General features: G+C 50.8%; 5 protein-coding genes across 5 annotated transcripts; 2 read left to right on the forward strand and 3 right to left on the reverse strand.

Moving 5' to 3' along the window:
* Positions 1 to 6406: 6406 nt before the first annotated feature.
* On the forward strand, positions 6407 to 7740 carry PC9H_008686 (uncharacterized protein; the record flags this gene model as incomplete). The annotated part of the gene is made up of 6 exons (XM_036778194.1): positions 6407 to 6438; positions 6489 to 6663; positions 6709 to 6779; positions 6834 to 6862; positions 6920 to 7647; positions 7696 to 7740. The coding sequence occupies 6 exons, from the start codon at positions 6407 to 6409 to the stop codon at positions 7738 to 7740; spliced, it is 1080 nt and encodes a 359-aa protein (XP_036629622.1).
* Positions 7741 to 15555: 7815 nt separating this feature from the next.
* PC9H_008687 (uncharacterized protein) lies at positions 15556 to 16347 on the reverse strand (the record flags this gene model as incomplete). The annotated part of the gene is made up of 2 exons (XM_036778195.1): positions 15556 to 15819; positions 15877 to 16347. The coding sequence occupies 2 exons, from the start codon at positions 16345 to 16347 to the stop codon at positions 15556 to 15558; spliced, it is 735 nt and encodes a 244-aa protein (XP_036629623.1).
* A 246-nt stretch (positions 16348 to 16593) lies between these two features.
* PC9H_008688 (uncharacterized protein) lies at positions 16594 to 17686 on the reverse strand (the record flags this gene model as incomplete). Its single annotated transcript, XM_036778196.1, has 2 exons — positions 16594 to 17545; positions 17610 to 17686. 2 exons carry the CDS (start codon positions 17684 to 17686, stop codon positions 16594 to 16596), a joined length of 1029 nt encoding a protein of 342 aa, XP_036629624.1.
* Positions 17687 to 18456: 770 nt separating this feature from the next.
* Positions 18457 to 20850, forward strand: PC9H_008689 (uncharacterized protein; the record flags this gene model as incomplete). The annotated part of the gene is made up of 5 exons (XM_036778197.1): positions 18457 to 18607; positions 18657 to 19145; positions 19196 to 19506; positions 19554 to 20568; positions 20639 to 20850. 5 exons carry the CDS (start codon positions 18457 to 18459, stop codon positions 20848 to 20850), a joined length of 2178 nt encoding a protein of 725 aa, XP_036629625.1.
* A 2130-nt stretch (positions 20851 to 22980) lies between these two features.
* Positions 22981 to 23908, reverse strand: RAS2_2 (Ras GTPase ras2; the record flags this gene model as incomplete). Its single annotated transcript, XM_036778198.1, has 4 exons — positions 22981 to 23374; positions 23433 to 23463; positions 23523 to 23619; positions 23807 to 23908. 4 exons carry the CDS (start codon positions 23906 to 23908, stop codon positions 22981 to 22983), a joined length of 624 nt encoding a protein of 207 aa, XP_036629626.1.
* Between the last annotated feature and the right edge of the window lie 147 nt (positions 23909 to 24055).

Here is a 24055-nt window from a genome sequence, read left to right on the forward strand (position 1 = left end):
TTCGAGAAGCCCCCAGTGAGTCCCCGCCCACACTTGCTTATCCTGATATTGATTCCGGACTGCCAGCTGCGTATCACGATCGGTGACCATTTTGCTTTGTACGGTTAGTATCTCGTCATTCATTCTACCAACCTTTGCTCAGCGATAATAGGGCTAAGTGGCCATTTGGATGGGATGGCCAAAGGAGGAGAGCGCCTGATTTTCGTTCCTCCAACCCACGTGCCCAATGCCGCCTTTTTGTCTGGGATTGCAAAGGATACAACACTGCGTATTAGTGAGTTTGATACCATGGATGATACTATCTGCGACTGACTCGCTTTATAGAAGTTAAGCTATGGAATGTGCGCGAACTGGCTGTCAGCCCAGCTCCTGGCAACTCGAGGGTCGCAAAATCTGACCTGTCTCTCAATGTGGTGTCCCCGAAGGAGATTGCTACCAGCGCCACGCAGCCTGCGAACCTCCAGCCGCCTCTTGATGGGACGCCCAAGAAGAATATCCCTATCACCGACTCGCAGCCCGTAAACATCGAGCCGTCTCTTCCTCAGACGGCCCGGAAGGAACCCGCTAACGGCGGGGCAGAGGCCGGGGTGTCTCTTATTGAGGCCACCGAGTCCGATCCCTCTCTTTAGGCTGTTTCCAAGTCACCTTATATTGTTTCCCTTTTCTACCTTGTATCATCCACGACATGTACTGCTTTTGCATCAATTCTACGTTGTATCTATTGCCTTGAGCAGTCGTGCTCAACGTGCGTTGAATATTTCGTCATTGAGTCCTTTCCCAAGTCAATGGATGGCACGAACGCACGCGTATCGTATAGATCATTGGCTGTCCACGTATACTAGAAGCTCACTGAGACAACAAATATGTATGGATGACCCCTGGCGCCGGGCACGTGGTCAATCACGTGGTCAGTACTGTACTTCAGTCCGAGACTTCGTCTCACAGTCAACCCACATCGCCTGGCAAACTTCGACGCAACCGTATTTGCGCTGGGTTCTGGTAACCTTCGCAGCTGGTTGGACTCTGGCAGTCCACTGGCGTTGGAATCGCTGTACTGTTCTCTGATATCCCTCGCCATCAAGTGGACTCTGGCAGTCCTCTGGTCCTCGCTTCCGGTATCCTCCCAAGTCCACTCGATGTTCGGCAGGCAATGTCAGGCTGCATTCTTCCAATCCACGGAGCCCGCATTTGACCTTCGGCACATCCTGCTGACATGCGCGAAGGATGGCACATGGCTCAAGGTGCGTGCTCGGCAACCCGAAATGATCCATTGTTCACTGGGTTTTTCTGCTAGATGTCTGCGCGCGTCCTGTAGCAGAATAGAAGATTCAAACAAGTGTTTTACTGTCTGTACAACAAATTGTCTCTACTTCCTTCCGGCGCTCGTTCATTCACTCAACACGGGAAACAGGCAGTCCCACTGTTTCGTCAAGCTCCGCGTTCTTGTACCCCTCGGACCGCCGCTGTTAGCCAAAGCATATAGCTTGGTCAGGCTTTTCATTGCGCACGGTCTCTTATCCACCACTAGGCGGCATGAAGGACAACTGGATGGCACGTTTCTTGAACTTTGCTTCTTAAACCAACTAACGAGACAGCTACCGCAAGCCAAATGTCCGCCCATACCGAACTTTACTGCTAGGGTCGCATTCGTCTGCCTCATGTTTCCACAGACGTTATGGCGAGGACAAGCGTCACAAGCAAGAGGCCCGTTGTTGCCACCGGGCGCTTCCCATCTCGAAAGTGCTCAAAGAGACGGAATCAGCGCAGTTAAGACGACTACCTTATACCGTTTGTTTTGAACGTGTAGAGATCTACACGTTGCATCTCACTCGGTGACCATGCGCTTTAGCCTTTCACCTCCGAAACCTTTGACCCTCGAAGAAAGCCTTCGCTTTAGTTGAGAGTGGCTTGGTCCATGGGTGGCTTGCTTTTTGATTCGATGGTCCACGCACGCACGGTATATATGTATCCCTCTGACAGCCAGTTTCGACTATTATCGAACGTTCATCCCAATGCCACCGATCCGATCCAACCCCCTCCCTCACCGCCCCGCACCCATCTGTGGCGAGCTGTACCTCTGTAAATGTTGGGACTGCGAAAGTCATGAAACCATTGTTCCTGGAACCGTCGCCGATCTCGTTCGGGGACGATATTTGGCTTATGCACAGTACTCCAAACACCAACTATCCGTCATGGAATCGGGACTTGCTGTGTGCTGGCAACAGGCCGTCGATTGTGCCCCAGGGATTGTCGAGAACTGCGCTCAAACGGACAAGAAAGACGACCGACCGCGACATGTTAGGCGTGCTAAAGCGCCCAAAATCTACTGCAACGAGGAGTTAGAAGCGTATTGTTCGCAGCTTCGCTCCTTTCAGACCCGCGTTGAACAAATTAACGATGTTGCGCTCAGTCTTCGCCCTGTTTTCAAAGCCACAGCTCCGCCGTCACATGCTCCTTCTCAACTTGAGCTTGATCCATCGGCACCTGAGAACTCTCCCCTCCTCCAATATGAAACGTGGCTTCCTCAAGTACGGAATTTCGTTCAGCACCATCCTCTCCGTCGAAAGACTCACGCGTCGAGCCTACGTTCTACTCTGGTGCTTCGTGCAATTGAGCGATCGTTCATCGACATTGACGGTTGGAAGCGGCGCTGGATGAAGCATCAACATGAGCTGGACCAAGACAAGCTCAAGAATGTTATTGACACATGTAAGTCTATTTCTCGGATGGCTATATTTCAAGCATTTGACCCCTTACCATAGCTGTCCTCCTCTCCCCCCGACTCGCCTGGAATCCCATTTTGATGATCACTTTCTTGCTCGCTGCGTCATTACACTTACTCAGCGGGCTTTCCATGTTGAAAGTGGGGGATGTTCTGAAAGGCGTTCGGAGCATTGTCAAGATCGCTGCCACCAAGGGAGGGGACCCGGATTTGATGAAATTGGCGACGGAGCTCCCTAAAGATGTCCGTACGGTCATGAACGCCATGCCATACCTGAGTCCTCCGTCTAAATCATACGCTTGCTGCTCTGAATGTTACTGTATTTACCCCTTCGATCGGAACGCTGGAACGACTTTCCCGGAGAGATGTACGTATCGCGCCACCCCAGACGCGAAAGAATGTAACTGCCCCCTGAGAAAGGGGGAGAGGGAGAGGGCGCATGTTGAGGAGCCGTACATGCGAAAACAGAAACAGGAGGATGAGACGAAGAAATTCCTTCCGGAGCATGAATTCCTATACCAAGATTTCAAGCATTGGCTAGCTTGGATGTTCTGCAGGTCCGACATTGCACCCCACTTGGACAAGTTCCCTCTCGCTGGCAATCACCATTCCGACGCCACGATGAAAGACATTTGGGACGGTTCAATCCTTCGCGATCTTCATGGCCCATCAGGGGACGGGCGTTTCATGGTGCAGCTACCAAACGAACGTCGCCTAGTTTTCAGTTTCAATTTCGACAATCTCAATCCAGGATGCACTCGCCCCGCGGGTAAAGTTGCCAAGGTCGGAGGGATGTACATGGCATGCTTGAACCTTCCGCGCTCCATTCGCTTTCACCCCGAAAACATTTTCTTCGTAGGCGTTATCCCTGGTCCCAGTTCGCCCTCCGAGGAAGAGATCAACCCTTTCCTCTCTCCGCTCGTCGACGACCTACTCGTTCTGTGGAACGAAGGCATCTTCTTAAGCAGAACTCCCTTGCACCCTCAAGGCGTTCGCGTTCGCTGCGCTATGGTTCCAGTCGTTTGTGACTTGCCCGCGGCCCATCAAATAGCCGGAGCCTCATTGCACACTAGTGGCAAGCCATGCCTACAATGCAACATCCGTTCAAGCGACATGCAGAACTTGGATTATCATACTTGGCCGTTCTACGACGGGGAGACCTTGAAGACGCTTGGGAGACAATGGAGGGATGCTGCAACGAAGAAGCTTCAAGTCGAATTGCTCAAGAAGCACGGCGTTCGATGGTCCGAGTTTTTTCGACTGCCTTATTGGGATCCCTCTCAGCATGTCGTCGTTGATTCCATGCATGCTTTCTATCTTGGGCTGTTTCAACGCCATTGCCGTGAGGTCTGGGGTCTCGACATATCTGCAAAGGATGGAGCTGGCCTCGTTTTTGATCCCCTCGCCAAGCCTCCTTCCAAGGAGAAAATGGCCATAGGTCGCCACCTCTTGCGAACAGGACCCAAAAGCGCACTAAAAGCACTTGGCCTCAGCGTTCTAAGCCAGCTCTGTCGAGAAGTTGGTTTACCTCATAACACGAAGCTCACCATCGACGTTCTTAGCACCAGCTTAAGGGCATATGTTCGTATATTTCTCATCTTTCGGGACCAGAAGTTAACAGATCCCCAGCGCATTCAGATGGGGTGGGCCGACGCCACGGAAAAGAAGTGCCTACTATCTCCCCAATCAGAAGCACAACGCCTTTACAGAGAAGGATCTAGAGAAGTCATGCGCTTCCATATGAAGCTCAGCGTCGCTGTGGAGATCTGCAGAGGTATACTCAAGCTCCCCCCCGAAGACCTCGCCGAAGCCGATCTAGGAACGCTGGTCAATTGGATACAGGAGGACGTGCGTAGACTCCATAGCGCAACCGATCTGTATGGCTGATATTTCTTCACAGCGCAAACGCGCGCGTATAATCAATTCCAAGGAGTTATTAATCGTCCCAGACCCCCGCGACGCCGCCCTCACCAAGCGTAAGAAAACCGCTGTTCTAGGAAAGCAGACCTTAAGTGAGGTTAAAGCAGATATGGCTCGCTTGTTACTTCCGTCCTGTGTTGGTAGAGGGCCACACCAGCCTGGAGAGGCAGCCGGAGGGCGCTTGAAAGCCGACGAATGGAGGACATTTTGCACCGTTAACCTTCCTATCACACTGACACGTCTCTGGTCAGGGCGTTCGGCTACAACTCACGAACGACGCATGCTCAAAAATTTTCTGCATCTTGTCCAAGCTGTCAGGATTGCCTCATTTCGCGAGCTATCCAACGCGGATGTCCGTGCCTACGAGTTTCACATGCACGCCTACCTCACCTCGCTCCTTTCTCTTTACCCTGGTATAAAGATTGTACCGAATCAGCACATATCTCTTCACTTTGGAGAACATCTCAGGCGATGGGGACCAGTACATTCGTGGCGCTGCTTTGCGTTTGAACGGTTTAATGGCATGATACAAAAAATCATGACCAATTCTAAATTTGGTGCGAATACTCCACTTTTACGACGGACTTGTGACCGATCACTCCTACTCAATTCAGGTGAACTTGAGGGCACTCTATTTCGCCACTTTACGCAAGGGCAACGGCTGCGGGCATTATTTCAAACCGCTCCCCAAATGCCTCCTGAACTCGAATCGTTTATCAACTCCTTGTCTGTTCAACATGACGCTGATATTCGATCAACTTTCATGCAGGACAAGTTGGGTTTTGACGATCCGTCCACTCAAGACCCAGGAGATGTGGCGCCGAAGCGAAGTGCCTTGCTCCAGGACTCGGTATACACGCTACTGAAGGCGCGTATAGCGAGAATTGACTCAAAAATGGCCGGTGGTCACATTCCTAACAATTTCATCCCTATGCAACGAGTCAGGCGCCTTGATGGGGTGTATCGGCCTCTCTCTTGCTCTAAGAAGGACTGTCATATGATCTTCAACGACTCCCGAAGAAGGTGTGCCGGTCAAATTCGAGCTATCCTTCAACACACCCGCAGAAGAAGTGACGGATCACAAATTACTGATACTTTCCTCCTCGTCGCACCATTCTCACCATTGAGCGACGACCACTCCTCCCTGGACCCTTTCCGACAATTCCCTACTTCTGGGATGTTGTTCTACAAGCGCTTCACACTAGAAGTCCTTATACGGCTTCAGGATGTTGTTTGCCATGCAGCATTCTCATATGTAGATGCCGCTCCCTTCGGTATCACTGAAGATTGCGTTCATTTGTTGCCACTCGAACGCTAAACGCAAGCACGGTGGAATTGCAGGTTGCTGTAGGCCGTGCGCCGCGCAGAGTAACCATGTGGGGCCTGGCCGACAACACGACTGCTCAGCATTTTACCGAGTCCCACGCGCCGTCCCTTTTTACAGCGAATCACCGGAACCCTCCTGGTATGCACTACACCGATAGGTTCGTCAAGCTTGGAGGGTTCGTTTTCGACATCGATTCGTCGCATCACCAGTTCTTTGCCATGGATCCTGATTCTGCCACGATACAAACATCTCTGGTCATTTTTGAAGTGAACAATAATGGTTCAAGCACAACATGTCTATATTATTTAGGGGTGTACGGTATAGAAGTCTCCTAAACTCCTGTATAATGATCACGTGAATCTATGCCTCCCCCCAGCATGACCAGGCCCTTTGTCCTTTGTGCGACCACCATCCCTCCACTCCTACCATCCGCCACAATGACTGTGTGCTACGTCGAAGACTCGCTTTGGTGAAACCTGTTCATCTGGGTAATTTATGCGTCATCCTAATCATTTCTAGGTCTAGAGTTTACTCCGGCAACAGGAGCCACTTGCTTGCTAACGAGTCTGTGCTGCTCACCCATGTCGCGCTCGCCGGCGACCAGGCTTCGGAGAGGTCATATGTAGAAGTCCACTATACAGATGACTCAGGTAATAAGTGTGTCTGCCACTTTGGTGCCCTCGAGGGTGGCAAGGTGATTCTTTCCCAATCGTCTACCCAACCTACTGATGAGCGCCAGACAGAGCACATTCAGGTGTATCTACCTTTCTTTGCCTATAACCAATACACCATCTCAATTTCGGGATCGGCGTAAGTCATCCGTTACTCCTACAGCTGTCATCTTATCGAGATCGGACTCGCCAGTGACATTTGCTTTGCTGGCAGTAAATTAGGTATGTGAATGTCTAACGTCTCTCACCAATTGCTACACGCGTCTCATTCCCTTGAAGTCGTTGACTCTGATGAGCCTGCCGTCCGCGGAGGGCCTGGTCAGTGGCCGAAATATGTAGGTGTGGGGGAGCTGAGTGACCCAACTCAAACAACTCCATTGAATGAGGAAGAGGGGTGTTCTGAAGAGGAGGACGAAGAATCTCACGAAGAGGAAGTCAAAGAGATTGAAGAAGTTTCCGAAGAGGAGGACGAAGAAACCGAAGAGGAGGACGAAGAAACCGAAGAGGAGGACGACGAAGTCCCTGCACACGGAGGGCAATCTACGCCAATGCGAAGCAAGCCATCATCGCCTGTCAAGACGCTCGCCGTGCCTGTCAAGCTAGAGACCGTTCAACCTTCCCAAACACGAAAGAAGGCTCCAACGAGCAAACCCAAGGTCGACCGTGCAGAGTCGACGAGTTCACCTGTCAAGACGCTTGCGGCGACCGTCAAACTAGAGACCCCTCGAGCGCAAACCAAGGCTCCAACGAGCAACCCTCCAACGATGATTCCGGAGTCCCCTAATCCGAAGAAGAGGGCCGTCGCCAACGCAGACCTCCCCGAATCTCCAAAACGACACAAGAAAGAGCAGGCGAAAGAAGGTCACGCAGACGCACCCACACACAAAGACGAACAAGAAGGTACTGGCCTTGTCATCCAGCACGGCGATGAGGTCGACGTTCGATACGTTCTTTCGGTTCAGAACCAAGACGGGACGTATACTATCAGACGCGAGGCCATAACCCTTGTAAGTAGGGACTTTTTCGAATCCCTCCCATTTTACCGTGGAGCATAGACTACGGTGAAGATCGGTGACGAAGCAGCGCTTTTCGGTGTGTAATTAATATCGTTCCTTAGCTTTTCCCTCGCGCTCAAACCTCAGTCGTAGGAGTTAGCCGTTACTTGGAAGGTATGAGGGGAGGAGGTGTGCGAAAACTCTTCATTCCCTCGGGTGTGCTAGAGACGAAAGGCAAACGATCTCGGAAAGTTTGGATGCTTAGTACGTTTGTTTCGCCTGCCGAGCCCATTTTCCTAACGCCCGTTGCCAGAGGTCAGGGCATCAACAGCAGTGAGTCGTGCTGCATGAGTTACTGTGCTCGTTGTCATGTCTCGCAATATTTCTGTCATAGTCTACCCTTGTAATAAACCATCTCAGCTAGTCTCGACTCCAGTCCTTGTAGTCCGCGCGAGACCGTCGCCGTTTCAGATCAAAAGCAGTGAGTCACGCTGCCTGAGTTGTCGAGCTGTCGTGTTCAATTCCCAGCGATATATGTATCCCATAACTTTGTACAATGACATTCTATCCAAATTCTACCTTAGTATGGAGATGAAGTGCATCAACCGCCCAATTTGGAGCGAATTGTGTGTTAATGTTTGTTACTTGTTGATCCATGATATCCGCTGACTCACAATTCATGCTGGTTTCCCACCCTCTCTTTTCATCCCTCTCCTTTGTTCCACTGTTCCTCAAGCTCCAGCTCATTGCCACTCTCTTGCCTGTATTCGAATATCGCGCTGGTATCTGGTATCCCTCGCTACTTGTTGGACTCTGGTAGTCCTTCGAGACCATCGTATCGTGCTGGATTCCGGTAATCCTTGCGTGTCGTTGGGTCTTACCATCGATCCTTGTTCGGAAACTATCGAAGGTATTTTTTTTCCTTCTTTTTTTGCTGTCCCTACTTTTTTTGAATAGATAGTGACGTCCATTTTCTAGGCTACAGTTCGACAATCATGCTAAGCTTCGTAGTGACAAGGACCGAAGAGACTGGCCAAAGAGCATGGTAAGGTTACCTTACGTCTTTCGATGAGGTTCTCCCAACCCAACCTCCCTATTATGAAGCGCATTGGCCAAACTGGTGCTGGGCAGGATCCGACCTCTTGCCCGCAATCTGGACACGTTTGCAAGAAGACCTTGTCTGCCTCTTCCCAATACATGCTCTTCTTCAACTCCGTATAGGCGGTAAATGTTTTGGCGTCGCCGCCAATCCGGTCAAGAATGTAGAGCATATCCATCCCGGAGAGTACGTTGATGATTTTCTCGCGAAACTTTGCCACTAGACATTCTTCGCAGAAAATGTGCCCGCACGGCAACCTAAAACATCGTGGTCAGCGTTATGTAAATGCGACAATCAAGGCTACACACATGCAGGGTCCTTCCATGATTTCATCGCATATTCCGCATGTCAATGCTTTCTTCATCTCGCTGAGAAGCTGCTAAAGGTTAGTTGCATTGCACATGATGAATGTTATCGGCGTACTGCTTCATCTTCGTTCTTACAACTCTTCTTTAGACAAGCTGCCATCGATGGATGAGTTGATGTGGGCGTAGAAAGTATTGCTGGGGGGATGTGTCGAACGCTCTCTTTTTAAAGTTGGACGCGTGCACACCAGTGGCTCTGATTGTGACCGTTCGCTCGGACGTCGATCTCGTCTCTTTCAGCCTGCGCTTTCATGTACGTCTTTCCCTTGATCAATCCATTGTTGGATTAAATCTCTCCTTGCCCGTTCGCCCAAAGGGAGGACCCTCCGCTCCTTTCCTTGGCACGGGCGGCGTCCGTAAATGGGCCCTTTCATTTCGAGCCGGCTTGCCCGCGGAGGTACCTGCGCTCTCTGCACGCGGGTCATGTACATCCTTTTGATCTCCCGTTTCCACGCCATGACTGCCAGCGCCAGCGCTCACCGCCGTTCAAACCACGCCCGAGATGTGTACGCCACGCCACATCGACGCGTTCCACACGTCCTGCCAACGTGAACCGACTCGACATTGGACCGGGCAAGCTGGTTCCGCCGTAGTCTGGTTGCTTTTCCCCCGATCTCGTTTGCCAGTGGACGTGGCGTGCCGTGATGGATGTGTCGGTGTCTTGGTGAGCTCTGAGCATTCCCATCCTCTGGTTCTCACCTTCGTGTCCTTTATCACAGTCATAGCGATCGTGGATTGATGCGCACGCCGAGTCTCTCGTCATGGTCCCAGCTGACCTCAGTCAGTCGCCTTTGCGTCTGACCATAACCACTTGTTCGAGCGTTGGGAAGGACGTCGGTTTTTCGTGGGCCGGTCCATCCTGCTGTGTTCCAATTCCTCGAGTCAAAGCGGATACGGCAAGCGGATACGGCTGATGTACCTTGTGCGCACTCCCTCCTCCGCTCTCCATAACCTCACATTCTCTTCTTCAGTTAGGTGGGTCCATCCTCGTCTCCCGTTTGTTGCTCGTGCTCACGTACAACTAGAAGATGCGCAGGCTGTTGACGCGTAGCTTGGTGCTTGAGTCGGTAGGCAGTCTTTGGGCACATCGGTACAACCCTTACAAGGTCATGTTGATAGAGCTTTGAAGCCGTGGTCAGCACGTTCCGTCTCTCCCTGGTTGGCCGCTTGCCTGAAAATCCTGGATCGTTCGTAGTCGCCGAACATCATGGCCCAGTGCACTGTTGTTAGCAAGTTCTGCTTGAATATCGAGCGGATGGGGTGCGTTCGCCGACGTGTCCAGTGAGCGGCGCTGCTCGCAACATGAGGTGCATAAAGTTACCCCTCAAGCGGGTCGCCATGTTTCTGATAGACATGTGAAGTAGGTTACAGGAATGTAGACTTACTATCAAGGGAACGGAGGCGAACCAATGTAGGGGAATGAGCGCTGCGTTGCTTACTTTAAGACTTGTTGGGGTCAAAGTAATAGAAATTGATGCCGCCGCTGGCGGCTCAGTTGCCGAGCCTGGTCGCCAGCTTCCTTGAGCAAGAACCAAACCGATGTTGACTGATCTCAAAGGCTTAGTACTGGTCGACATCGGTAACGCCTTGTCGAAGCAATAATTTGGGAGCGACCATAGGAGGCTGAACCACGACGCTTCGACGCGCGTCTTCAGGGTTATGCAAGGGGAACTGGGGCACTAGGGGATGCGACCACGGTGACGATTGATCAGATAGGGTGCCTCGGTACTCATCCAGATGATGCGACCAACTCCTCCATCTTACAGTATCATCCATAACCAGAACGCGGAGGCCCCCAACGTTCCCGATTCTATACTTCGTCAACGTCTACGCAAAGGAGGAGGCGTGTTTGTGTCGTTAGTGGCGGCGAGGTGGTAGAAGGAGGAGGAGCAACAGTATAGCGACTCACCAACATCAACTTCAACATCAGTTCGGTGTCCACCCCAGCGTCAACCTCTACGATTTCCGGTGGCTTTGTTGGGGGGAGGGGCCGATCGAATAGGGAATCGCGGCCGAAGACGAAAGGCCCACGAGACATCGTTGGTTCGCCGTTCGTTTTGATCATCGTGAGCGTGCATTGGCGCTAGTGATGGATGAGGAACGACTGCACAGCCACCGATCGTTAACGGAACGTCCTCCACTACGATATGACAGAACTTCGCATTATACGTGAACTGCTTTCGACAAAACACGCCACTCGACGGCGGATGATCAAGGTGGTGAAGAGATGGTTGATTTCCAAGGTTATAATGCAGTTAATGTCGGATATTCTTCGATACCCAGTTAAACGCCTGGATAGTTGGATCATAGTGTGAGCAGTTTTTCGCTATCTCAACGCTTACAGTGCTTAAACAGTACACAGAAACGCGCGCCACCAGAGCGAGCACGACGCAGAGTCCCAACACATCACCATCCGAGGCTACCGTCGCGGAATGGGCGTTTTGACGGCGCACGTTTATGTAGACGATCAGTACACTTTCCAGCGTCATACGATCTTTGGCACTGGGGCGTGTATTCGAGCAGAGACGGCTGTTGTGTGTTTGTAAGTCCCTTGCAGAAATCCAAGTCTTTCCAGCTAATTCGTCTCCAGTGACATATATCACTAGTTGCATGTCCAAACGTCATTGTTGTATCTACCCGATACGGTCTTGTGTACTTGTAAGTCCCCTTCCTGGCTGCCAAACACTCCAGCTGACTTGTCTCCAGTGTTCTCTATCATGTTTGTCGTCGCATCTACATCGAATTTCACCAAAGCGCTATCTTGGGAATACGCCCATATGAATGCCTCACCCTCGCGCTTCGCGGAATTTGTCGCTAACCCACGAACAGAAAGTTGAATTGGCTGTCAGGGAGGGCAGACGAACGCGATTCAGGAACTCGCCTCCGTTCATGGTAACAGCCGTTCGTCTGGGTTGCGCCGCGGCGTCTTGAGTGTGCCCTTGTTGCGTGTGGCAGCGTTGCGTGTCAGCGGGTCTGGTGCACGCATTCGCAACTGACGGGAGACGACGCCTCAGACGACGCCTCAGACGTGTCACGTCTACGATCCACTGCCACGCGCCTCTCTCATCTCGCTCCCGGCCTGGTAAGTTCCCGTGTCTACGGCTACGCCTGCGTTTGCTAATCTCCTGCGCATATCAGACACGACCCTCCATGTGCTATCCCACTGCGAGTTCACGTATAGACGGGATGGTCGGAGGCGCGTCACTCAGTATGCCTGATTCATACTTTATGTGTACTTTCTGACCAAGTATCCATGATTGATACTTTATGTGTACTTTCTGACAAAGTATCCATGATTAATACTTTCCTCGTACTTTTTATAACTTATACTTCATCGTTACTTTATCGTTACTTAGCATTTTGGAGTATTGAAAGGTTCTTTGTTTATATATTACTGATTCATTACTACTTTACTAGTTCTACTTGAAGTATTGAGCCTCGCCTCGTTCATTACTTCACCCGAAAATATTCTAAAAGTTAGCAACAAGTAAGTATAAGAAAAAAAACTATTGATTACAGATATTAGTTTGTTAAGTCTTTGGGACTTTAAGCTTACTTTCGGGCATATTATTGAATGTGGCAGTGTAAAATATTGTAAGTGAAAGTAATTAAATAATAATCCGTTTACTTGAATATTATTTTCATCGATCCCAGGGTGAAAGTATCAATCCGTGCACGGCGTGTCATCAAGTCCTTCTCGATATTCAGGTTAGTCGTCAACCGCTCTTCTAGCAAGAAGTAGTATGACTACGAGGGGAAAGCCTGAACTTGAAGTACGCTAGTAAGTGAACGTTCTCTTTAAGCCATGCATTATACGTATCTGATTGATTCCAGATGAAATTGTACAACAAGTTAGGGTGCTGGGGTCGCCGGTAGGACGTTCAGGGACCGTAAGTAGACGAGGAGGATTCAGGAAGTAAGCATGTTATCTAGGATATTATGCTAACGGATGTATGATTGGCCTATACACCCATACCCCAACATTCCTCGTTTAGACAAGCGACGGACATCACATACAGGCGCGACCGCAAAGTCACAGTCATTCTGATAATATGTCATTCTGTCGGGATGTATATCCTCCCCAGTGTGCCATCTATCCGGAGGCCAATCTCCAGTATGTTCGTTATTAGTTCGTAGCCTTGCTTTGTTCTGAGAGGCCGAACTGTCGCAATGTGGGCTTCCATGTCGTCGAACCATTCCGCCCATCCTTCTGGACTAACCCGGATTCCCTTTAGAGCAGATACTCTTTGTTCCCATCGAAAGCAGCTAGCGACACGAAATGATTAGGGCGCTCAGAGTCGTAGCATGGAAGACCAAACTCGCTGTATGTGCCCTTCCCATACTAAAACCCTCAAAGGTACCAGGCTATCTTGTGATCATGCCACGATATACCATGGCCTTGCCAACTTTACTTCCCCCACTGATCTCTCAGAATCTTCGAAATGAATTCATCTTCACTGTGATCATCATATATCTTTTCTGTGCGTCGACGGGCTACTAACGTGTTGATTTAGGATAGGACCACTGGTATGTTCTTGCTCGATACATGTAGACTCGTAGCCAACGCCTCGACTCTCATTTAGGCAATCGGTTACATGTTAAGCTGCATTCTTTTCGGAATACTCATTCTCCAAGTCTGTACGTCGCACTTAGCTTGGCATCATCTTTGCAAGTGCCGAATCTTCTAAGACATATACGCAACCCACTATCACAAGGACGGCCGTCTCATCAAGGCTTTAGGTCGGTTCTCTAAAGTCATTTACTATTGTGTTGATAGTCGTCCAACAGTATGGGCCATTGTCACTATCGAGTCAACTTTTACTGTCATGACTGCTATCGCTGCATGGATTAGCTTCGGAACAGGTTGGGGCAATACCGAAGCGATGATAGAGTTTCATTGGTCTTGGCTAGTTCTTCCCCTGTTAGACGGTCTAGGTGAGACCTTCTCACAAACTGTCCCTCTCGTGAGTGCTGATTTTGCAGTGAATAGTCGCTTCCATAGTCCATACATTTTTTGCCTGGAGGATATACAGTCTCACCAAGAAGGCCTGGGTTTGTTTTCCAGTCCTAGCGGTGAAGATGATGCCTGTGTCACCGCCTCATGCTCTGATTCACCTCATTTGAAGTTGTCTTTTGTGCAATGTTTCTCGACGGTCTACTTCTCCATCATGGTGCGTATTGTGTTCACTCGTCTGTGGATGCTGGTTAAATCCTTGGCCAGACTCACCTACACGGCGGCACAATCCATACCTTCCAATTATATGGCACGTTCATCGACGTCAGTGTTTTATATATGACTCTTGGGTATGCTGAAAGCCTCCGTGCGTAGCTATGGCTCGTCTGTGGCGCGATTTGTGATGTTATAATTACTGTGTCCTTTGTCATCATTGTAAGTCAGTCCACATCGTGTCCTGTCTATCATCCTGTGGATCGCTTATAGGTTTTCTGTAGTTTATCCAGTCAACGTCAAAGATGTCTCTCCAACGAACTGATCAACTTCTTCACAAAACCATCAAGTTCACAATAGAGACCAATCTGTTAACAACTATCGGTGCCATAGTCGAGTTCACTCTTTGGCGCGCAATGCCATACAATCGACTCCATTTCATCCTGTAGGCCTCTTGTCTACCGACACCTCCTGATGCTAACGTGCTGCAGTTGTATCGTCCTCGGAAGACTGTAAGTTAAGTTGGGCATCTACGATGGGTTTGGCTAAAAGACGGCGCAGTTACGCCAATGTATTGCTTGCCTCCCTGAATTCACGGCAGTTCTCAACCAGGCTGCGTGGCTTGGAGGCTTTCTCCGAGACTCCGGAAGGACCTATTTTTTGGGCAGATATATCCCGGGGCCGCAATATCAGCACTGGACAAGCAAACACCACACAAGCGAACTCTTCGAGAGAGCCCGAAAGCCTTAGTAGCCATGAGATGACCTTTTCTGTAAGTTTATCAACCAATCGGGAACTCCCTTTTGAAGACTTCCGCCCTAGCCCAGCAGTGTTCCCATGCCAGCATCTCGTCGGTATGCTGACCCTCCCACTTGATTTGAGCTAGTTGTATCATCCACAGCACGTAGTTTCAGGGATCATCACAACGACCACGGTGTCCAGAGACAATCAAGGTGGATGAGAGGATGGCTCTGTGTGTTGTGGTCGAGCGCAATTTTATGGTGTGGTGCACGAGATGTGTTTTCGTACACGCGCAAAGGTCGTAAGGTGGCGGCATCTGCTGCAGACGTTTATGAAAATGCGAAAACTATTACGCCGATTACTGGTTGACCTTGCAGTCGCTACAGGTACTGTGGAAAAGAACAGAGCCCAAGTCAGTTAGGAGCGAAACTGGGACAGGGGTCCAGGGGCACGTAAAAAGCTCTGGCGCCAGTTCTAGTCATAATAAATCTGAAGGCTAACACCAGCGAAAAGAGGGCATGCGTATACAACTTTTGTAATTCAACATCTTAAGCCTCCGTCTCTAGCTCAGTTTCCAACGGCCAGAACGCAGTTTCAAGTTCTAAGACCCGCCTCCAGATGCCTTCCGCCTTCGCATCTAGCTCCGGTGTGCTGATTTCATCTACCAACTTCCCGATGTCGTTGACAAAGGCTGTAAAATCATCGGATGACCAGTTGGCAGACAGCGTCTTCAGTGCCCTAACATTTTGGCTATGGTTATCCTCCACGCTGGAGAGAGACGCATAGACACGAGACCATGCGTCCAGATAAACCTGCCGATATGAATTTCAGACGACATGATACAAGAGAGGTGGTGGTAAATGGGACACCTTCTCCATGGCCCAGAGGAATATAATCCCCTCCTCCCAGGTTTCCGACCACTCTGCAACATACGCCATCTCCGCCACATAGTTCAAGGTTGCCGGTCGCTTGGTGTGAGGAGGTGATTCGGTGGTTGAATCCCCAAAATCCAAGCCGTATTGGGCAGCCAAGCTATCGAAGAATTTAACTTCTCTGACCACCCCCGTTATCGATGCTGCGAGGACCGGCAGGAGAGTCTGCGGCTGGCTGGGTTGAGATGCATTGCGATAAGCATCTATGCGCCTGAAAAGCCCTCCGATGAATTTCGGATAGGCATATCCTGCGTATACTTTATCCTGCGCTAGGTAGAATCTAAGGAGGCGATGAGATAGGGTTCCGTTGGCAGCTGCCACTAGGAACGGGTGTGCAGTCGTCGCAGCGTGGTAGAGACCCTGCGTATTCGGGGATTCGAGCAGGCGTGTCGTCAGATTGGGGGGCATTGGGTGAACGCGCAGTGAAAGATGGGAGCCCACGACTTTATTCCTGAGAAAGTTTCGCGAACCGCATCCAGAGTGGTGTGCTTGCCACTTGAGTGTATGCTAATTTGATCGCGTACTGTCCCAGCTGTCACGGTATTGAAGGTGACGGAATTTACACGCGATGACTCTACGCATTGTTTACACCCTGAGGAATACATGCAGCTAGCAAACTAAGTCGAACTTAGATTTATCTACCCTACAAGTAACCTACTGCGGAGCTGCAGATTCAACAGGCTGTGCAGGCGAATCATGGTTTCCAATGTGGTCTTTAATCCAGTCAAAGCCCTGGAACAGGAGTGGGGCGAACGGGGCGGCTTGTCCTAGTTTGGTGCCCAGGCCACGACGCTCAACATCTGTCATTTCGCGGCCAAGTAGTCGCTCGAGCTCCTTGAAATCATCTTCCATCGCTCTCCTCTGCGGTGCGGAGGAGGGAGTAAGTTGGAGACCTTCAACAAGAGGTCGACTGTTGACGAGGCTATGTCCATTAGTGTTCATAGGGAAATGAACTAGGCTGTCGAGCATTCCGTGGATGCCCTGGCGTTCATCTTCCGCTAAGTAGCGAGAGAACAACCGATTTAATGCTTGGGTGTCTGGGTCATCACTTCTCTTTTGTGGCGCAGGCGCGTTGCTGGCAGTGGGTGTGGGCAGCGATGGGGGTGTTGCGGGTGAGAGTATGGTGTCTGCCGCATTTCTTCCCTTTGAAATCATGTTGAATAGCTTGGGGATGAAGCCGAACAACCCGCGAGCCTCGAGTTCATTTGCGAGCTCGCGAGATTGCAGAGGATGCTCTAACTGTGCCATCGCCTCGTCGTCTACTTCCCGCCGCTGAAGGAGGAGGGGCCCGAGCTTGCCGAATATCTTCCCCAGGATATCTCCAAAGCCACGGGCATCAAGCATCTCGACATCTCGACTATTGAGAAGCTTGGCCAGGTCGGCGACATCGGAGGCAATGTCTGATCGAGCGTGTAGATCCGAGTCCATTCCCTGATATGTGTACTTTGGAAATAGCGGGCCTAGCTGCGTAGTGCCTATTCGGAACGGTGGACGAGATGAAGGCTGCTGGATTGGGAGTGGGCCTCGCATAGGACTTGTGCTCCAGCCTGCACCAAAGGATCCGATGCTATCCGGTGTGGCAGATTCTACTGGACGGGGTGACAGCCTGGACATAAATGGGTGACATCGTGAGCAGATGTACTGCCTTTCGCTCGAGCAGTGAAACCTACTGGAGGGGTGTGGACATCACAGTCATGGCCTGCAGCAAGAAGCCAGCCAAAGCAACGGTATATGTGGAGTAAACCATGATTTAATGTAGAGGGTAAAGCGTGGAGAATTGGGAGAGATTCGAGATGACCAGCACCGCGAAAAAAGAATGGATTGGTTGGAAGATGAGAACCGGTCTGAAGAACTTAGAGGTCTCGTGTACCTGCTTTTATATGGCGTGATGCACGCAAACATCTGTGAAGCAGGATCAATTCACCACCACAAATATCAAGAATGGCCACACATCCACACGACGCGAATTTGGCTGGCAGTGAAATCAGCGCTCATTCTACTGCAGCACCCACATAGGTGCAGTTTTCGAACGTCCAAGGGGATATGTAGACTCTGTGTGGGAGAGGGCCAGAGTCGTTAAGGTACCATTTGGTCTAGCGCTACGTTGCTACCGAATGATCTACATGATCGAGTACCGCTATAGCGACACCCACATACACAAGTATCAAAACACGCACATCCCAAGCAGTGGTCACTTACAACGTGAAACCGTCAGACAGCGCGCTGAAACCCGAGCAAGAGTAAGATGGGGCGAGGATACTAGCAGTTTGCATCGTAAGGCGCAACAAGTAGGAACTTCTTCATAATCTATGAAGAAGTCTTGGTCCGGACTCCGGAGAGTCTCCAGGCGGGCGCTCCGAGTCACGGCCGTGCGCCACCATCACGTGACTATCGGTTCCATAGGTGCCTACGACTCGTCGGACTGAAGTCAACCATGACAAGTTACAGCTAGTGTCCAACCCAAGAACTCGGAAAATCACCAATCAATTCGAATTACTGCCTCATAGTACGATTACGATGGCGAACTCACCTCTTAAACGGCGACGCTCTCCTTCTGTACCTGAAGTCTCAAGTCTTGACATGTGGAAATGGACATTGACGAACGACGCGATCGCGCCGTGTTTCGTTCAGGATGTTCTACTGATGCGAGAATGTCAGCCACAGAAGGGTACGTTTGAGAACTGTCTTCGTTTGTGCTACTATATGCATATAATCAGATGTGGATTACTTCTGGTTGGGACGTGTCCCATGTCGGACGGCCATGATCGCTGGGATTGTAGTCGGCGTAAATGTCTTCGAGAAGAGGACCGTGTACACAGGTACAGCTCGTCTTCTACTCGTTGTCTGGCACTCATTGGTCAAAGTGGATGATGGCACAGGTGTCGTCGACTGTTCTCATCGGGCTGTTGGTCCTCGTGCCCCTAATCCGTCGGTTAAACCAAGCGCTTCCTCGCAAAAGCTCAAGCTCAAGCACCCGCCATCTCAGGTGACCAAGGATATACCAAACCCATCATATTCACTATTTGCGTTCAAACCTCTATGCTCAACCAACACCACCGACGATCCATTCATCAACGTACCGCCGACCTTGGCTAAATACCAACCAGCCACACTCCCTAAACGCATATCTGTGGGGGCTTTTGTTCGAGTTCACGGGCGCGTCAGCAAGCTGCATCGTGGTCGCCAAATAGTCGTCCAGGACATTGGTGAGGACGTGTCCAAGGGTGTCGTATAGCTGCTGAGTATCCATTTGCAGAAGCGGTCTCCGCAAACCACGAAATACTTCATCGGAACACGGTGCGCATGCTTCATCGTACTCGATACAACCCTAGTCTGGGGCCATTCATCCCTCCTATTGTCGACGCCGCGACGCCGAGCAAGCTACCGACCACTCCCACTCGACCACGGTTCCCGAATCGGACTGCCGACGCTGACGCCTCACCGTCCACGCCCAAGCAGAAGTCGAGGCAGCGCCAGACCCCGGTGAAATCCAATGCTACGGAGTCGTCGTATCTCTCAGGGACAGAATGTTCGGAATCAGAGTACAGCGAATGTAGTCCCAGAAAGGTACGGCTCTTCTCTTCCCCTTCGCATAATTGCTGATAATCTGACAGACCCAGAAGATGCCTGTAGCCAGCTTGAAACTGCGCCACCCATCGCGGGCTCACTCGCGAGACCTCACAGCAAATACTTTCAAGATATATCTCAAGTACTACATGGACGAGCTCGATAATATCTCGCACTCGGCATTTTTCCAAGATGTGAATACACTTCGCAAGCATGCTGTATTACCCCCTACATGGGGTGAAGAAACGCCGAGGCCGTCGAAGATACAGCCCCGCACGATGCTTGCACAAGACAGAAGATCAAACCCCAACGGCGACTTCACTAAGAAGGGCTTTACGATGTCATTTCTTCGGCGGATACCGGAACTCGCTTTTCTCGCAAGGCGAGTCGTTGAAGCAGAAGCAAAGCGACGAGCGAAGGAGGAGCGAGGTAAGACGCGATCAGCTAAGACGGCGGGTTCGACAGGTATCAGGCCAAACGGCGATCGCGGGGTCAGCCAGTCGACGAGTGCTTCTTCCGCCCCCACCCAATACCGGACTGCGAAGTTAACACGACAAGGGAGTCAAGACAAGGAGAACGCCGTGCAGGATCGCGGCAGGGATCCTCGCGTCAGAGAAGCAGCCACGTGCCCGAAGGACATGGCATTGAAAGATAACCCTGGCCCGAAGATGAAGCGTCTGTTCACGTTCGCGATCCGAAAGCTGTACGACGAGGGCAGCATCGTGTTGTGGGACGGACCCACGCATCCATATGCTAGCAAGTATGGGTTTATCCCACCCAATGATCGGCTGTGGAAGGTCTCAAGCAAGAGTGCTGCCTCGACGCAAATGCTCAGTGACAGCCTGTCGTTGTCTGCGACTTTCAGCACGACTCGCGACTCGGCTTCGATGTCTTGCTCTGCGATACCTGATATGGACCTTTGCCTTCGCGAAATTGAGGGTGAACTTTCCGATCCTGGGGAAGATGAAGAAGCGTATATTCCCCTCACCCCAACGTATCTCGCCCCATTGGTTGAGGAAGCTATCGAGGTATTGATGAGCAGGACGAAGTCAGCTAATACCGGTGGGTACTCTAGTCTTTTCCATGAATCGACGGAGCGGACATGGAATATGAATTAACATTCATACTTTAGCCAATGGAAACACCCGTCGCGAACCCACAATCCACTGCCATCCTGGGCCCACGCAAGCGCAAATCACATCCTTCCTCCAGCGTAAGGATTCCCGATGGGCGAAGATCGGAGAGTGGTGGGTCCATGAAGCACTGACCCTGTTGCAGGACACTGGGAAGATATGGCCGGTCAGTGGACGCGGCACGGAAACGCGGTGGGAGAAGTGTTTGTAGTTCTGTGCGCACGCAGTGTATGTATGTATCCATTGTATTGGCAGCAGTTTTTCGTGAGACAGGCAACATAAATTTAGCTCGTGTGCACGGCTGGATTCGCTGGCCTATTCAGTACATTTCCTGTTGAGCCATATAGATCAGATTTATATTGGTCGAGCATACCAATCGCGGGTAGAGCTTCGGTGCGGGCTTCCTTCCTCGAGGCTGTGACGGAAGCAGTGGTATCCTGCTTCGTGATCGAATTGATGCTCTATGTATGTATTAGGATGCTGGGGAGGAATCGACGTTATCCGAGACTTGGAAACCGACTGAATGACGAGTCGAGTCGTCACAGCTCTGCGCCGTCGTCGACGTCAAGCACCACTGCGGTGTTTATAATTCTTTCAGTGGCTTTTACTCTTACCTGTTACCTCCTGTTACCTGTCCCGATGATCCCTGCATGAACGTCCGTTCCGGCAAATAAGACAACGCAAATTTGGCTTCAAAGCCCGCGAGCAAATGCAATGTCGATGAAAGGCGTATCAGACACCCGATGTCTTGGCTTTGGGGCCTTGAGGATGATGGATTGAACATTAGAACAGATACCCTGGGTTGCTACAGAATATAGATATATTGAAGGCATCATGGCATGGCTATCATGCAGCAGCGGCGTAGGCTATTGCCCGATATCTGTCACTGGAATATTTAAATTACTGGCCGATGGGAAGCATTGCCGGGTGGCTGGTCGACGACGTGGTAATGAATTATGACACGGCACGGTCGGCCTGTTGGGACTGAAGTGCACGGGGAGGACTCTGGAGGACTTGAGAGAATGTATTTACGCGCTTGGACAGGAAGCCGTTATGTCCGATCGGGGAGCGCAAAGTACCGAATCTTGGGAAGGATGGACGGATAATACTTTGTGGCCTGGCAATACAACGGAAGTTGAAATATTCAAAGGAGATAAGGGACCCGAGAAGCTGTCTCGACATCAATGAAATCAAGGAAAACAAACACGCTCAGGACGGTCGAGAAAGGTAGATTCCATCCCACTTTGTTCACCTAGGTGTCCGATGAATTCATCAAGGAACAACTTTTGTCATGGCCTCAGGGCTAGGTCGTATTCTGGAGGTTCATTCCTTGCACTCTGTCGAATGATCGGCGAACTGGGCTTAAATTGATTGGAATGGGGCTCGCCGCTGGCTGGCCATACGAATACTATAGACCGGTATGTTCGGCGCAAGATTGATCAGAGAGAGTCCGAGCAGAGAGCCCGAGATTAATTCCCTCTGCATCTGATTGACCCAAATTCGCTGCGGGAACGGACCTATAGGATCATGTATCGAGTGAGTATCCAGGACCGGGCACTAGTTGGCGCTAGCTGCGATGGGCAATGGGGTAACCTTGACTATGCTTCCCTTGACCCGAATACGCATGAGCTGTCTGGCGCTGTCTGCACCCGCTGAAGCGCCACATAGGGTGATCGGCCATGGGTAGAAACCCGCGATGACTTGGCCGAAGACTGAAGGTCCGCCTCATAATTCGCTTGAGAAATCGTTACGCACGAATGGGCATGCATGCCGTCTGGGCAGAACTTTCCCACTGCGCGTCCTGGAAAGCCATCGAGGGCATCGGAGCGAGACATTCGAACCACGATGTGACGCGTCGATCGCGGCCAACGGTTGTTGGATACGAGAAGGCAGACTTCAAATTACATCTTTGTGGCTGCCGCGATGATCAGTGGAATCGTGGAATATGGAGTCACGTTACGCACAGTAACCGCGGCCCCTGGCTCCCCTGGCTCCCCTGGTCCAAGGCTAATCTAAAAATATGAGATTGGTGAATAACTGCCGCTGACTTGAAGAAAGATGGCACTAAGGATACATACCAAAAGGATGGACGGGGCTGCGAAAAGTTGATCAACAGTGATTGAACGTTCCAACCACACCACGAGGCCGCCATTACTTACCTTCAGAGACGACGTCAAAACAAACACGAAGACAAACAAATAGTGATGGAGGCGTGTTGTGAGTGAATGTTGTACATAGAAAGGTCGTGTGGGGCGGAGCTGTAACACATCGCAATATAACTGAATTGAGCAAAACATGGAATGATCAGCAGGAAGATAAGTCTCGAATGTGTCCATATATTCTATCGACGCCGTAGTCGGCCAAATAGGGCCGAAATGACATTTCTATCAGGTCTCCTATCTCCACTTCGATGTGACTGCGAGGGATCAGACGATTCTGGAGACTCATGTCCGGAGAGATGACGAATGACTCGAACGAGGTCGGGGAAGAGCTTGTCGACGTTATCGGCCGTCTTCGCGGATGTCTCCACAAACTCGCAACCTAGTCGCGCAGCGAGCTCCGCGCCTTCTTCTATCCCCACTACGCGCTGATTCGATTTGTCCCGCTTGTTGCCGACGATTATACCCACAGGATGCTCCCCTTTTAGCCGTAGAACAGAGTTGTAGAAGTGCTCGATCTTCTCGAAGGATGCCCTGGATGTTATTGAATATACGAAAACGAAGCCATGGCTGTTGCTATCAAACTAACAGTCAGTCGGGAGCGCTCTTGAGAAGGCCCCGATGATGTTCTCACCGTATGTAGGCGTCTCTGAGGCCCAGATACTCTGTAAATAGCTTCGATATCAGAGCCGTCAAAATTACGCAAATAGGCAACGATCAGTACCTTCGCCGTCTTCGCAATCCAGCGTTTCTACTAAGCATAATATCTCGTCCACTAGTATTTGCTTTCTGAAGCTGTCTTCTATGTTCTGAGCGTAGTTCTGCGTGTAACAGTTGGTTTTAAAGCGATGAAGCCAACGCAGCGGGGCATACCACTGTCCAATGAGTTCGTTCAGCACGAGTATTATTGGGGTCTGTGATAGAAGATTCGTACCATCAAAAAAAGATTCCGTAGCAAACTAAGGGCAATAGTTAGATCTGCACTAAAAACCAGGTCTGTTCACTCACTTGTGTGGCCAACGATGTCTTTCCAACACCATAGACACCCAGCATAGCAAACTTGTAACATTTCAGGAACACTCGAGTGGGGGCGGGGGCGTTGGAGTACATGGCAGCTGCACGATCCGAGGCACGACTGCGACTGCTATAAGGGTGAATGTACCTCTGGCCCTGGGTGCGTTTAAGCTCTCGACATTAGCGGTATGGACAGCTTTTGTATCCCATGACCTGTCAAGGAGGATTAAATGCGACCTTCAG

The sequence above is a fragment of the Pleurotus ostreatus genome, assembly GCF_014466165.1.
Source record: "Pleurotus ostreatus strain PC9 chromosome Unknown scaffold_6, whole genome shotgun sequence".
Lineage (NCBI taxonomy): Eukaryota > Fungi > Basidiomycota > Agaricomycetes > Agaricales > Pleurotaceae > Pleurotus > Pleurotus ostreatus.